General features: G+C 42.3%; 1 protein-coding gene across 5 annotated transcripts in view; it reads left to right on the top strand.

Annotated features, from left to right (window-relative positions):
• EXOC6B (exocyst complex component 6B) overlaps positions 1-16,713 on the top strand; it is a 458,226-nt gene that overhangs the window by 289,576 nt on the left and 151,937 nt on the right. For 4 of the 5 annotated variants that reach the window (XM_074992198.1, XM_074992200.1, XM_074992201.1 and 1 more), the window contains exons 17-19: positions 5,483-5,617; positions 9,051-9,230; positions 15,630-15,659. In XM_074992198.1, the coding sequence (XP_074848299.1) occupies positions 5,483-5,617; positions 9,051-9,230; positions 15,630-15,659 (345 nt within the window). The remainder of the gene's footprint in view (positions 1-5,482; positions 5,618-9,050; positions 9,231-15,629; positions 15,660-16,713) is intronic. The other variant, XM_074992199.1, reaches the window with a different exon arrangement.

Genomic DNA, 16,713 nt, shown 5'->3' with positions numbered 1-16,713 from the left:
AGTAAGGAATGTAGTGCTATTTACTACCCTACTCATGGGAAAAAATCGTCTGCCATTGTGAGAATATTTTAAACAATAGCAATTTGATTTGTGCCTTTGTGAACAGCAGTTACTGGCTGACTGGTTAACTTACCTCAGAAACTCCTCCAGACTGATTACCCCTTGCTTAGAGAAGAGCTTGATGTTTGGTGTGTGCCACTCAGAGGTGTAGGAAAGGTGATGCCAGAATTAAGAACTAATGGAGCTGAGAGAGTGCTCTGGTGGAGGGTTTGTTCAGCTGCCTTGGCACTGCTTCTCTGGAAGCCGGCGTGGGATTCCACAGGAAATGCCTATGGGTCATGGCAGTTCAGACTTAAATGACTCCAATTTAAAATAACCGTCTGCTGAATTAAAGGAGCTGCCTGCCTACAGCATTTTGCTTAGGCGCTCTTTCACCTTCCCTGCTCCAGACAACTTCTCAGCATGCAGTTTAAGCAGCAAATTTTCCCTGTTTTCTACTCTTCTCTAAAAGGGTAACTCGCCTCGTCCATTTTAATCAGCATAAAGTAAGAAAATACATTAGTGCTGTCTCAAAACTATTTCTCTGTTCTTCACCTTGATGTTGGTTGGACAGCCTGGTGGCGGGGGAGGGTGTCCACCTATACGTTCCCTTAGCTCTCTCTCTATCCCCAACCTGTCATACTTGGGTCTGTAACAGCTCCTGGCAGAGATGATTACTGTTTGCTGTCTGTGAAAAAGAAGTCAAGCCAGAGAATTTGAACCAAGCCTACCTGGCAAGTTTATTGAGAAGGAATTATACCAGAGGTGAAAGGGTTACATCAATCACAGTGCTCCTATGTTAGACATATAAATACTTTAAAAATCATACATTCCCTTAAGCGAGCCTCTTTTTCACAAAGGTGTCCGGACAGTTCCTGTGCTGGCCTCACACAGTCCCGGCCTGGGAAACAGGAAAGGTGGCTACCAGTCTATAGACATCTTTTCTTTTGTTCTTCTGTGATCTGGTGTGTTCCACCAAAACAAGGTCCTCTGGTTCAGAGCCACATAATCCACAGAGTGGAAGATTATTAACTCCTTCTGGTACTCACTCAGGAATCCTTGCTAGCTAGTAAGCTAATTTGCTTAATACTTATTCTTATATTACCTTTCTCCCACGGGAGTCACATGTCTTAAGCCTGTGCAATGGGTGCGGAATTGCTAATTTTTACCTAATTAGTATTTTTGTAAGGGATTAGGAAGGGTGGTACCAAATACACCAAACACCCCCACAATTCTTCAGTCATCCACTCTGGCTCTCGTATGACATGTTTCCTGTTAGGTAGTAATGCGGGCTCCACATGATATTTACTTCACTCATATGATACTTACTTTTTTTATGGGCCCATATTTACTGTCCAGTAAATCCAGTATTGATTTTACACAGTCCAGTCCATAATTCTTTCCAGTTTGAGGCTCTCAAAGTTTACTTAAGTTCACATCCATGCAACGAGGGCCTGCTCCCAGGGTCCTGTTATTCAGCCATGTTTGTCATATCAAGACCTATTCAGTAAAATCATACCAATTTGTTGCTACCCCAACAACATACACTCTTATGTGGAATTGGCCAGTGTTTATAAAGTCATACTGCATTGCATTTTTCATCTGAGAATCTCAAAGCCCTTCACACTCTTTCTCAAAATGTGTATGAGGGACGCGCAGATTGAGTTAAACATCTAAAAGCTACCAGGTCACTGAGGCACAGCTTCAAAGAGTAAATCTTTAGTTCCTTCCACAAGACTGTCCCCTCCTTTTCCATTAACACCCACCCCGGTGTCATCTTCCAGACAGAATGCTTGTCATTCTTGTAGCTATCTGTATACTAGTCCCACCTGAGGACCGTCCTTATCTCCTCCCACTCCCCATTGCTGCCTTTTCTGTGTCTCTCAAGGTGGATTTGAACTTCAGACCAGTGGGTATTATAGTTTGTTACCAAAGTCTACGCCATATAATTCCAGCCCTTGCCCCTCACATTTCTAATGGCAGTACTAGCTAGCTTCCAATGTCATCTCTGTAGAAGCTCAGGATTAGTTTCTCTCTCTTGACCTTCAGGGAGCTTATTGTCTTATAACAGTCCAGCCAATCTGCAGAATGTATCTCCAGTTGCAGTGTGACGTGACCACCACTCACATCTTTCAGCCTCTCTCTAGTCGCAATAGTATTCACAAAATGTTCGGTGGAAGTCTGTCTGAGACAGCAATTTATAACCATGTGCCCACTCTTAGACAAATGGTTTCTGAGAGAGAAATCTGCATAGTACGCATCCAGTGCCCAGTCCGCACTCCTCCTTGTATTCCGTTTTTAGGATTGAGTGTGAATTACAAAGGCCATCTGGAGCAACTTCTGTTCAGGAGATAGACAAGCATTTAGACAGGACTGAGCCATTCAGGAAATTATTGCATTTATTTATGGGATTGAGAAGACTGAGAAAGGTCAGACCATGTCATCCTGGAGGTTATCCAAGTGGATTACTCAGTGCAGCACAATTTGTTACCAACTAGCAGATATGCCTCCTCAGGCAGCATTGAATTAGCAATGAATCTGAGAAATGGTTAGGGCCACTCTGTAGGCCTTTGGGGTAGGAGGACATTCAGGGCATAATCACAGCCCCAGGACTGGTCAAAATATTCCAGTCTTGCATGTGTGAAGTGCATGTGCACCATAAGAGGGATCCACACAAAAAAAAATATCTCCAAGAGCCCCAGTTACTGTAAGGTAAGTGAGAGGTCTCCTTATAGAAATGATTTTTCTTGGACCTTGCTGGAGGCTTGTAGGACTGAGCTTGGTAAGATGAGATATCTAATCACTTTGATACACCATATAAATACTAGGTGGACTGTAGTGGCATTAATGACCCCTTCTTGTTGACTTGTGCAGCACCAGTTAGAACCATGTGTGCTTTGAAACATGCCCCCCTCCAAAAAAACAAGGAAAAAAAAATGGCGGTGGCCATTAGCAGTGAAGAGGGGGATTAAGTGAATGTATAGTGGGAAAATGAAATTAGAAGAGAAGGAGAAAAGCACGATTATTTGTTTAATTTGGTCTACCAGATTCATAAATCCTCATTGCTACAGATTCAAGAAAGAATGGAATTGACTAAAGGAACCAGTGTTTGTGGAAACCAGAGTGTAAGCTTGCAGCTTGATAACCACCAAAGGCAAGAGACACAGGGAGCATTCTGCATGTCTGGATGCAGAAGAAGATAGGCAGGTTGTGACTACAAGATGCAAGAGGACCAGGAGAAATTATGCATATCTAGAAAAATCCAGTTGTTAGCAGGTCCTCCATGTGGAATCTGCTGAAAAAATATCTCTAAAGATCCAGCTTGCTGAGTGGAATGGAAAGCAGGTGGGATGTGTCAGAGAGAGGATGGCAGCCCAGCCCATGAAACAATCAAACTTGTCCAAGAAATGATTTCTAACCTTCTGTTGAAGACAGTTAATCCTTGCTGGGAATTCTATACGAAGAATGGAAATAATATTTTCTGCAAAACACATATGGACAATGGGAAGGTTTGCTGCCTTCCAGGAGTCAACACACAAGATTATGTCTAGGACTGAGTAAACTTCTGAAGATGATGGACAAGGACCCACTGGCAATGGTGAACATTGACATTAATGTCACTGTGTAGCAGGATATCTTACAGATAATAGATGACTTCCAGAGACTCAGAAGGATGCTGAAGGCAAAGACTGTTCAAAAGCTCTTCTCTAAGGTCCTTCCTATCCCATGAAGAAAGGAAGACACAAGGCACATTATCTATCTGAACTGCTAGCTAAGTAAGTGAGGTAAAGTTAGAGGGGGCCTGGTGTTTGTGGAGCATTGGTCCACTTTCTATGGGGAGAATGAACTATACAGTTTGGATGATCTCTTCCATCTCTGTAGAAGGGGAATCAATCTTCTAGGGAACAGGCTGTCTAGACTAATCAGGAGGGTGTTAAACTAGCAGCAGAATGGGAATCTGAGAAGAAGAAATAAATGTAAACTCACTTAGAATAAAATCAGGTTGATGAGACTAAAATCATGTCATCAAGGGACACGATGAGAAGTTACTTACTTGCCTTTATCCACCAATACTAGAAGCCTGGGTAATAAACAAGAGGAACTGGAATTACTCATTTATGAGCATCTGCTCAACATAGTTGGTACGACTGAAACTTGATGTGAAGTTGTGTGATTGGATTGTTAAAATCAGTTCATTGTTAAAAAGCTAATTAAAAAGGATTGTGTGGACAAAGGGAGAGAGGAAATAGCATCTATCACATACGACTTTTACTGTTTCCAAATCATTGATGCCTGAAAGCAAATGATCTTGAATTCTTACAGACTGGTATTCTAAAGTAACTAAAACATGTGCGCATACTTTCCTGGTGTCCTGAGTCCAATTCCTTTCATCTGTAGTATGTCAGTTTAGAATTCTAATATTTCAGCAAAATAGTATAAATATCTCAGAAGATATTTCCATGTGATATCAGGGCTAAATGGAAAGTTGTTAGAACCTTTCTGTTATTGCTTGTATCACTTCTGATACATGAGTCAGTTTGCAAGAAGACAGATTCCTGCCTGAGAAGTTAATGTGTATCCCAGGGAAGTGCATGAGTTTGAGGGAGAGAGGGGTTAAGCCTGGGGGTAGAGGGGGTGGGGCTGAGAGGGGTTAAACCTGGAGTTGGGAGGGTGCAGGTTTGAAGATGAGAGATGTTAAGCCTGGGGATGGCGGGGCAGGTTTGGGGCTGAGAGGGGTTAAGCCTGGTGATGGGGAGATGGGTTTGTGGGATGGAGGATAGGGGGGTAGATTTGGGGCCTGAGGCAGGGTAAACCCTGGAGATGGGGCGTGGGTTTGGGGGCTGAGGGGTTGTAGAGCCTGGGAATGGGGTTCCACAAAATTCTTTCAAGTTTAAAAGGGTTCCGTGGCCAAATAAAATTGGGAAACACTGTTGTAGACTTGCAATGCGTCAGCTGAATCACCTTCAGCTGATCTTTTTCCAAGGCATTTTATCAGTTTGTAGGTACCACTGAACCAGCTGTTTGTTTCATTTCTTAATGCCAGTGTATGATTTGTGTGAGCTGTCACTTAAGACTACACGGCATTTAGGGTTCGTTCATGGATATCACGTTAAACGAGAAATACATTTTCTTTTCTAACCCTTTTGTGTTTTAATGGTATTTGAACTGTACTAAAATGAACAATAAGTTTGTAGAATTCATTATAGTTACCTGTAGTATTAGCAGCTGTCATGGGATATTACTTTTTCAAGTGTAAGCTTTTGTTTAAACTTCATGTATTATTAAAAGAGGAGAATCTCTTTTTATCTATCATCAGGGTACGGTATGTTTGTGTAGTCTCAGCAATGGTGATGGTTTACCCTGGATTGGCATTCATTAAATCCGACATATCCCCTACTTTAAAACACAAGCCATGCCTGAACACCTCTCTTTGCCTTCACAGCTTGTGCAGATTATTATAAATGCCACCCATTTGGAGAAATCCTGCAAGTTCCTAGAAGAATTCATAACCAATATCACCAATGTACTCCCAGAGACTGTCCATACTACCAAACTCTATGGCACTACCACATTCAAGGTGAGAAAAACATAGTAACTTAGGGTTTTGGGGGATTGTGTCTGATGGTAGATATCTCATCTGTGAGTTGTGCATGCTCCAAAGATGATAATGGCATGTGTAATGTGTTTGGAAACTTTCATGTTCATCTTTATGAACATTTGATAAAGTCTGCCCAATTCTTCCCATATGTATTAGTTTTCATGTTATTTTAATACAACTTTCTTTTTGTAAAAGGACAAAAAATGGTTTGTAATTTAGTGTTTGCCAGCAACTCTACAGTAAGAAAGCAGCAGAGAGAACAAGTTAATTACTATCAGGTTAGGCACAGAGATAACATTGCAAAGGTTGTAGGGTATAGTCTCTCCTTAGTTTGTGCTCCCAGGGCATCGGACACGTACAAAATCTTTTTTGCCATACCATTCTAAAGCCACCAAACAAGATCACCAGTAAGTGTCCACCACGAGTAAACATTTTTTCAGCAGCTAGTGTGCCTAGTGAATAGTTCCTTCATACAAGCAAGCGATAGGAAGCATGCTGCCTCATCAAGAATATGTATCTGATTCAATGGCCGTGTCTACGCTAGCCCCAAACTTCAAAATGGCCACGCAAATGGCCACTTCGAAGTTTACTAATGAAGCGTTGAAATGCATATTCAGCGCTTCATTAGCATGCGGGCGGCCGCGGCACGTCGAAATTGATGTGCCTCGCCACCGCGTGGCTCGTCCCGACGGGGCTCGTTTTCAAAAGGACCCCATGGGAATAAGGAGACTTCAAAGTAGGCGTGGTTCAAGACAAATTAGATCCCCGCTTTCCGTTTTTGTTCTTGCAAACAGTTGTTTGCTTGGCAGCTGCCTAACCATGAGTTTACATTGTTGTAATTTCTGGGCTATAAGAACTCTGTAACTGTAATAGGAATCATAGAAATGTGGGTCTGCAGGGACCCAGAGAAGTCGAGTTCAGCCCCTCCCTAAGGCAGGGCTAAACAAATCTAGACCATCTCTGGAAGGTGTTTCTCCAACTTGTTCTGAAAAAAATCTCCAAGAACGGGGAGTCCACAGACTCATTTGGATGCCTGTTCCAGAGTTTGACTGCCCTTAGGCTATGTCTACACTCTAGAGGGTTCTGTCGGCAAAATGGGCATTTTGTTGACAAAACCTGTGTGGTGTCCAGATTCCCAAAGTGTTCTGTCGACAGTAAGATACCCAGAACACAGTACTTTTGTCAACGGCTGTACCCTGCTCCCTGTGAGGAATAACAGCTCTGTCGACAGAGAGCTGGTCTGGGTGTTCTGGGGGGCCCTCTAAAGAGGAATTCTGGGACACCGGGCAGCCCTGTCTGCTATGTGTCTGGTTGGCCATTTTGCTGGTAGAGCAGCCAGGCAGTCCAGCTGCTCTCTGTCGATAGAAGTTTTGTCGGAAGATATCTTCAGACAAAAACTTCTGTTGACAAATCCCTGTAATCTTTACGTAGCCTTAGAGTTAGAAAGTTTTCCCCAATATTTTACCTAAACCTGCCCTGCTGCAAATTAAGCCCTATAACTTCTTGTCCTGTCTTCAGTGTGCATGGAAAATAATTGGTCACTGTCCCCTAGATCAGTGCTGCTTAAACTTTGAGAGACCACAGAACACCGAACAGTAATATTCTTAATGTGGAACACCTATGAAAATTTTCTCCACCCCCCACACCCAAAAAAACAAAACCAACCAAAAAAAAGGCAATATATACAACAAAAATAAAATGAAGAAATTTAATAATGTATTATAGCAACACAGAAGTAACGTTGTATGTGGTTTTAATGACAGAAAATAGATACCCTCAGAGTATGATATCAAAAAGTGTCAGATGCTCATGGCACCTGCAAGTTGTTCATGGAACACCAGTGTTCCGTGGAACGTAGTTTAAGAAAGTGTTCTAGATGGAGTAACGAGCCACAAAACAGTGGCCTGATTTTCAAAGTGGCATGCCTATCTGGGTGGTACATGAGACGTTTACAGAACTATATACATCAATATGAATGATTCTACAAAAAATTGAGTTTTCTTTTACTTGATGTATGGACAGGTAGGATTTATTGTAACTTAGTTGTCCTTAGCCTTCTGTTTATCTCAGTGGTGGCAAATAGAGGTGTTCCCCTTCTTCCTCCACGGTTCATGTCCCCTTTGGACCTGTACTCAAGGGAAGCTGGAGGCAGGGATATCAGGAATGCCGGGGTACCCGTTGAGAGTGGGGGATAGGGTGAGCGGTTCTCAATATCTTTGGAGTCTGGTGTGGGGTACTCATTGCATGGCAGTCAGGGAAGTTTCCACACCCTGTAGTTGTGCAGTCTGAGCTCCGTGGCCTAATTCCATGCCCATTTTGCTCCCTCCCCGAGCAGGGTGACAGAATGGTGTTGAAAGGCCAGTGTCAGGAGGTGAACAGAAGACTGCCTTTATCCCAGCCTTCCTCCCAAACACAGTCACCACCTGACCTGGCCATTCATCAAAGCTCCGTCTGCTTTCCTTGCATCAGTGTAGTGGCATAATACCTACAATGGCACCATGGTATTGCAACACTGGTTCCATTTTAGTCAGAGTCCAATATGGAGATTTCAAAGCTAGTGGGGTTTAGCCTCCCAGCTCCAATTCTTTGTAATGGGAGTTGTGTGGCTAAATCACATATTTGTACTTGAAAGTCTGAACCTCAAACTCCTTAGAATAGAACTGCTTAAACAGATAATCACAGGACAAGAGTGAGCACTTAAATATTTACTGAGGGAAGATTTGTGGGGTCTCTCAGGAGAGATTCACTTGCCATCCAGCTGATTAGCACAGTGCCCGCAGCTAGGTTTGTTGTTTCTACTTTTACATGTTCACACATGCCGTGATGCACATAAAAATTTATTCTGCACAATCTGCCACGGATGGAAAAGATTAAAGGGACAGTTGCTGGCCACCACCAGAATGTGTGTTGAAAATGTTTAAAATTCAAGACTGCACAAAATCTTTTAACCAGTTCCTTATCCAGACCAATGCTCAACATAAATATCCTCATGGACTGTAGGTTCTACTAGTGCATTTCTCTGCCCAGCTATGTCAGAGTAAAATGTCCTTGTGTTCCCATGAGCTCATGGGAATAAGGGGACTTCGAAGTAGGCAGGGTCCTTTTGAAAAGGAGCCCTGTTGGGACGAGCCGCGCGGCGGCGAGGCACATCAATTTCGAAGTGCCGCGGCCGCCCGCATACTAATGAAGCGCTGAATATGCCTTTCAGCTCTTCATTAGTAAACTTCGAAAGGCCATTTGTGTGGCCATTTCGAAGTTTGGGGCTACTGTAGACATGGCCCTTGTGTTACCTTACTACTTCCCATATGCTTACCTTACCAGACTGATTTGGCCCAAGGTACAGTACCGCATGCTGTGTACCCTGAGTGGGGCATTCCCAACCCATTTTAAAGAGTCTGCTCTTGTTTCCCAGGATGCCCGCCACGCTGCAGAGGAAGAGATTTACACTAATCTAAACCAGAAGATAGACCAGTTTTTGCAGCTGGCAGATTATGACTGGATGGCCTCTGAACCAGGCAGCAAAGCCAGCGACTACCTGGTAGATCTCATTGCTTTCCTGCGCAGCACGTTTGCTGTGTTCACACACCTACCTGTAAGTGACAGTCACCTCTTTCTCTGCAAATTTGGAATGCCTGGGTGTCCCATGCCATCGTTGAAAGTTTAGGCTCTTGAAACTGTACCTCAGAAATTTAATGAAAATGAAACATGCTGTTGGGTGGTGAAGTGAACAGAACTAACTTTTTTTCAAATAAGACATTTCAAGTGTTATCAGAATCAGGTTCCCTCAAACCACTCCTTAATGACTGAGAGATGTGTACAGAAAAATACAGAAAGGGAGGTTACTAATGAGGCACTCGGTTTAAATTTTAAATAATTCATTTATCTAAGTTATTTATTTTCAATAACTGGGATTAATTATGGTTTTATTTTAATCAATGTTAAGAAGCTATTTTTAAAAAGATAAGTTTGAACATATATTTTGCCTTTGAGTTTTTGAGTAGCATATTTCATAACAATCTGCTCATAAGGTCACCAGTTCAAAATACATCATAAAACAGAGAATAGCCATTTCTGATTAAAGTACACATACACTTAACCTTAATTCTAGAGAAAGCATCCCATTATATGCTGAATTTTCTTTTTGATCTGGTATAGTATTCTATTCAGTAAAGTAAGTTTAATAATCAGGAATTTTTATTTATCTACAAAGAGCTCCTTTCTTATGAAGGTTTGTTCTAAGTCTTATGGATTTGTCCTTGTTTATATTTTCCATCAGTAGAATTTTGAAATTTCAAGACCATTGAAAAATGTATTTATATTTCACATAGCTATATCTTTACACTTTCATTTTACTGCTTAGTGTTTACTCTGATAAAGCTGCCCAACTCAGTGGCATCTGAGCACATCATTTCTTAAATTTCATCAACCCTAGTATAGACTAAAAAGGCTGAGTCTTAAGCAGTTTCAGAGGGATAGCTGTGTTAGTCTGTATCTGCAAGAACAACGAGGAGTCCTGTGGCATCTTAAACACTAGCAGATTTATTTGGACATAAACTTCTGTGGGTAAAAACCACTTTGTCAAATGCATGGCATCCATCTATTAGTTTGTAAGATTCAACGGGACTCCTTGTTCTTCAGCAATAGCGGTTCTCTCTGCCATAGCTTCATCCTGCTTGTTCACCTATCTGACTGAACGACTACAAAAATTTTAGACCTCTCGTCAAGTGTCATTTAGCCAATATTAAAGCCAAAGCCTGAGCCCATCTTCAGTCCCATTGTGGCGTCTGGGAGATTTGATGGCTGAAAGGGAATTAGTTCTGATTCTTAGGGATGGAGAAACAGCCAGAGGCATGGTGAGAGGGGTTTGTTCCACATAATCAGATCTGAAGATAGCACTTTATGAATGAAGTAAGTAGGGAGAATGCTAAGCATTGCAACTAATTTTGTGTGAGAGATTGGGCTGTGGTGGAGAGAGACTGTAGATTCTTACCCATCTCTTCTTTTCTGGTTGCCTGAATTCTCAGAATGACTCCATCTCATGTTGCTGCACAGATATGGAAGTGACATGTCAATGGCAAGGCTGGAATTTGTCAGGACCAGACTTAGAATCTGGGGATTGCTGACTCACAAGTGGATTCTTTAACTAGCAGGGATCTGGCTATAAATACTATAACCTCTACCATGGATTGTCATCAGGCTTTGAATGTTGATCTTCATTCCCATAGCACGGACCACTATTGCATGACCATAGAGGAGTAATTCAGTGAGCTGGCAGCAATAGTAGGTTGTTGTCCTCTTTCTGAACCAGCCATTAGAGAGGGATGTGATACAGAATTTAAAAGTTCCATGAACAGTGCTTAGAGACCATGGTAATAGGTATTATAAACCAATCTGAGGGCTATATAAATTCTGCTATGTAGAGAAAATGCAGTAATAATTAAGGATTAAAATTTTCTCATTTTATTCTGGATGCTTTGTTGGTGTTTATAATGCATGTGCCTGGGGTGAAAGGAGAGGCATGGTATTTTTTAGGAATCAAATAAATATTTATTTTGGAAATTAAATATTTAAATGCACACAAAATCATTGCAACCTACCCCTTCCCCTTCAACCCCCGTCCCCCACCCTCCTCTCTGGTGAGGAGAGAAACTCTCTCTTTGTTTATCCTCAGGTTCTGTGTTATCTTGTTGTAGACCCCATGACAGGGTGTCTTTTCACCGAAGCATGAAGCATAGCTAACGTGGGGATATGAAGAGGGAAAGACATGCCTGCAGTTATTTATGAGATGGGCCAGGAGTGATTTATCTTCCTTATAACATTAACGTTTCCTTTTCAAATTAATCACAGTTGTTTTCGGAATAGGGTGGGCTTCTACTTTTTCCAGAAACAAAGATTGAGGAGGGTAAAATGAACTCCTCTATCAATACAATATATATAAAAACCACCCAGCAGCTCAAAAATCACTACCTTTTCTAGAAGTGAGGATGCCACGTAGTAAATTAACAGTATGGAGCCAGCTTGTACGTGACACCTTATGCTTGGAGCATTGTACAGAAACACACCCTCATAGGTGCCCTGTGGAGGTATGGGAGATAGTTCTTCAGATCTGGAAATGTCATAGTTTATAGAGAGCGGTGGTTGTGGAATTTTTTCATCTTTCAAAGTTAAGGTCTTTACAAGGATAGCGTGAATATGCCTTCATTCTAAGTTGCACAAGGGTTCTTGCGTAGCTTGTAGACAGTGTTAAAGACAGGGACAATAGTGATGTTGTATACATTCTGCTTTTATTTGTAAATCCCTTACTTAATTGACTCCATTGTTAGCCTTGGTCTCTTTTGTCTCCTGTTCTTGTTGGGGTTTGCTGACTGATCGCATAATTACACTTTGCTTCTCAAATAAAATGTAAGGTATTCTGCATGAAAGAGTCCCAGGTTTAACAATTTAAAAACAGTATGTAGACGCAATACAAAAGTAGTATGGGGTTTGTAGAAGCATGTGGATGAAAGAGAAAACAACTCGATACACAAAGATGACTTACAGTTATATGAAAGGGTTGCTAATGGAATAATAGTGCCTTTCACATCTAGTTTGGTATTTTGAAACCAGTCCAAGTCATTAGTGATAGATTATTACGGCTGTGGGATGAGTGTTGGTGCACTGTGTGAAGAGAGTTCGCAGTCTCATTCTTTCCCCCAGAATCACCACCAAAGTTGTACACCACTAACTCTTAAACAGGAGAGCTAAAGGACGGAATGGTCTATGGAGAGCGAGCTATCCTCACAACTAGGAATGGCTGTTCAAGGTGCCCTCTTTCCCTCCCCACCCTGTTCCTGTTCTGTGGTTACTTTGTTTCCAAGAGTAGTTGATCAGATGCCTTTCTCAGTGATTGAATTCACACAGTTGAAAAGATAGTTAATATTTTCCACCATTTTTTTTAACTTCACTAGAACAGGGTGGGCAAAATCGAGCTCGTGGGCTGGACCTGGTCCTTCCCACATCTCTGTCTCGCCTGCCTTGACTCCCAGCATTTGAAAAAACTATCAGAACAGAGGTCGTCAACCTGTGGTTCCAGAGCCACACGTGGCACCTTGGCTGCCCCTCGTGATCTCTGTGCTCCTAAAAGCCCCGCAGTGCAGCTGGGCGCTCAGGCAGGCTGTCTGCCTGCTGTGCCCCACGCCGCTCTGTAAAGTGGCTGGCTGCTGCTGGCATGTCTGTGTTGACCCCTTGGGTTAGGGATACAACAGGTCTCTGTGTTGCTCCCACCCTGAGCACTGCCCCGGTGGGAGCTGCAGGGGTGGTGCTTGTGGGCACTGTCAGCAAAGAGACTCACTGCTTCTCTGCATACAGAGACATGCCAGCAGCAGCCAGCCACTTCCAGGAGCAGTATGGGATCACAGCGTGCAGGCAGCCCGCCTGAGCCCTGCTGCACCAGGAGCAGCCTATGGTAGGCGCCTCCTGGCTAGAGCCTGCACTTCATACCCCCTTCCACACCCCAGCACCCTGCAGCAGGTCAGAATCTCCTCCTGCACCAATCTACCTGTGAGTGCCCACACTTCTAACCCTTGCCTGTACCCCAATTTCTTGTCCTAGCCTGCAGCTTACTGCTGCACCCAAACTCCCTCCCAAACCCCGACACCTTTTCCTTTAATATAGTAGAAATATGTGGCCTGTGATGACTTACCAGATCTTGTGACGTTGGCACCCTGTGGATATTTTTCCCCATCCCTGCCCTAGAAGAAAAGTCAGCATCAGTCTCTGGAAATGACTAATAGTAAGAGACAGGTTAAATGACAAGCATAAAAGTAGCTTTGAAAATTGTCATGAAAATTTCCCAGCCCAGCCTGAAAAGCGGCTTGCCTGCCTTTCGTCACTATGGTCACAGATAAAAGCTGTTAATGTTTGGTTTGCTGGTGAAACAAACACCTGGACATGCAGAGTTTTGAAAGTCTGTGCAAGTTACACAAAAAGGACTGGACCTGAAGTATAACTGAGATTAAATGCCTAGTCGCTTGCTTAACTTTATGCTTGTCAGTAGTTTCTTTGTCTTAAATGGGGCTGTTCCTGTGTGTAGAAGTCTCTGCAGAAGCAGGACTCTAAGCATCCAGCAGATCAGATCTCCTTGCAGAACCCAAATAAACATTTCTGCTGAAAAAAATTAGAGCAGCAGCCCTGAATGGTCTGAGAGCTGGGCTCTGATTATGCAGTTCTGATCTGAATCCATGAGCGACCCTAAGCTTTTACCGTATTGTAAGGTCAAATTTTAATATTTACCCATAGTATTGCAAATTAATAGAACTTAAAAGAACTATGGAAGTCTCTTCTGTTCTCGTACATTCAAATGGGAATTATATTTTCCAGTTTCAGCTCTACAATGTCCACTTGGACATAGTAGGGTGTAGTAGGAGGGACTCTAGTAGTTTCTCCTGAGTTGTCATCTGTAGGGCAAACCAGTAGCAGGCATCTCTAAGGAAAATTGCAGTTTCCTCACATTCTAAATTCTCTGGAATCTGTTTGTTTTGCTCTCCTCTTTTGCCAGCATTTTGGCTTCAGGTAATGGATTTTTATAGCAGTGATTAGTGTGTTGATGGATAGGATGCAAAGGGCTGCTTATGGAAGGTCATACTTGCCTTTCTTCCTCACTGCTGTTAGTTTTGGGAAGATAGCAAATGCAGGGCTGCAAATTTGAGTCAGGACCCTCCAGGATGCATCTAACATATGTTGCAGGGTGAAAAGTTCATTGTTAAGTCATCAAGACTCTGAACTTTCCTGGTGGTTTGTAGCCACAGATTAAAAATGATCTTGCTAAGTGCACCTAACATCTCAAAACAAATAATACGTTATTGGAAATAAAAGCACAGCTAACATATGGTCCTGCGACCTTTTCCTTTCCGAATTAATAAGTGCAAATTAGTTATAATATGCTACTGGCCTCACTGTTGGTAAGGGAGTGCTTTCTGTTTCTGCAAAAGTGCAAATAAAATGCTTTACTGAAAGAAAAAGGCAGCTTCCCTCCTCCTTAGAGAGTGAAGGGCCAGAGTTTAAATAGATTGATATTTTGTGCAACATGCTTTAAAGAGAGTGACTGAAAAGGCCTTTGTCCATGATGGCTGATTGTTGTTTTTATTTCTTGTTAGACAAGCTAATGTAAATCGTGTTGACAAGGCTACTCCAAACACACTGATTTGTTGACTTTAAGCCTTTTAAAGATGGAGGATTGTGTCAACACCTACAATGAGCTGTCACGTTAACAAAGCAAGGATGTTTTTTGCTGATGGGTGGGCGGGGTTGGGGAAAGGGGTGTGTTTTGTTTTTATTTTAAGTTTCCTTTAATCCTCTGTTAGCCTTGTATCTTGATAACCTTTGGAAGGTAATCGGGTGGGGGCAAGAGGTGACAGTGACCCCAGGAAAAGGAAGTAATCTTTCAGTGATCATAGAACTATAACCTCTCCAGTCTCAAGCAATTCAGCATGAACTCTTTGCACAGGAAGTTTTTCCTGTGTGCTTATTTTTGCCAGATGGTGAACACAGATTTCAGCTGTAACTTTGTAAACTCCAAGGATTCTTTGCTTGGGATGCTTTGTCCAGTGCCCTATTTGCTGAATCGACGTCTCTGCAATCGTAAATAAACTCTGTGATGCTGGCAGTTATGTTTTGTAGAGAGAAATTGAAAAGAAAGGTAGATTTGTCTTGTGCATGTCTTGACTATGAGCACTAAAAATTTCATTATGTTGTAGCTTAAAATCTTTTGAGCTTTTGAATTATAGCCATCCGCCCTGAGAGAGGCATGTCAGTTTCAATGATTGTGTGTGCAGTAGTTTAATATGCGCACAAGTTCTTGAAGTGACACCTTGAGTGCGTCTTGTTTAAAAAGTAAGCTTTGCTGTAGGATGTGATCACTGTACTCCTGAACTTGCTCCCACCACACTACCTTTTACACTGTTATTTGCTCTCTTATAACTTTTATTTAAATTCCCTGTGTTGTCCTCTGTAGGGGGGTGTATATGTCCATTCTACAATGTCGGTGAGTATGACTGTGTGTTGTATGCATTCAGTATGTTCTGCTCGCAGTTCAAATGTTAGAGGGTTATTTGAACCAGAAAAGGTCTGTGTTCTGGGAGGGATAAAGGTAACTAGAAATCAGAGATAGATACATAAATAAATAAAAGCTAGAAATAACTAGCTAATTAGAAACCTGAATCTTAATGTTTCAGAGTGGAAGCTTAACCTTTTCACTGCTGTTAGAATGTGTGCATTTCCCTCCATTTATCAACAGAAAGAGAAGAGATAAGAGTGTAAAACATCAGTGAAGAAACAGGGTTCCTGACATGGAAGGCACACTTGGTTCAATAAATTTGACATTTTTTAGAAAGAATACTCTAGAGCTATCCTCCATAAACCTAGTCTGCCAAGATTTCTTTCCTGCTTCAAAGGCCACAGCAGCCCTTCCAGCCACATAGAACTGGCTAGGAATCCCTCAAAAGCCCTTTGGCATTGCTCAGAGAGCAAGAACCAAGCTTACTCTAGATGGGGTTTGGTCCTATTGTGAGTGAGGGGACTGGGCTTGATGATGTCTTGAGGTCCCTTTCAGTTCTACTGTTCTGTGATTCTCCAGAGCTCATATCCCCAGGCTGACCGGTGAGGCAATGCAGTATACTGGCCCCAGTAGTTGCATTAACTTTATGAAAGAGGAGTGCCTCCAAATTGATGAACTAATGATGATCAATATTTAAATGGTGACTTTTATCCCACTATGTCATTAAATAATACATACCTGGAGGTATAGAGGGCTATTGAAATGCACTCATCTCAGTGGTACACTTATTGCCTGCTGCCCTTCTCCGTAATGGGAAGAGGAGTCATTTAGCCAAAGAAACCAGTGCAAAATCCTGTGAAGAAAAGAATCATGATATCTTTAGTCTCCACTTAGAGCACCCTTGGCCTTATTTTTTCAATGTCTTATTTCAAAAATCCTCTCCCACCTGTGTTGTAATCGGTGTATTTCTCAGTGTGTGTCTAACTCACCTAGCTGACCGGCAGTGTTGACTCTGCTGGGTTTTGAACCTTTGGTTCCATGG

Source organism: Carettochelys insculpta, chromosome 4 (assembly GCF_033958435.1).
Source record: "Carettochelys insculpta isolate YL-2023 chromosome 4, ASM3395843v1, whole genome shotgun sequence".
NCBI classification, from domain to species: Eukaryota; Metazoa; Chordata; order Testudines; family Carettochelyidae; genus Carettochelys; species Carettochelys insculpta.
The sequence above is the reverse complement of the archived record's forward strand: the minus strand, read 5'-3'. Positions and strand labels throughout refer to the sequence as shown.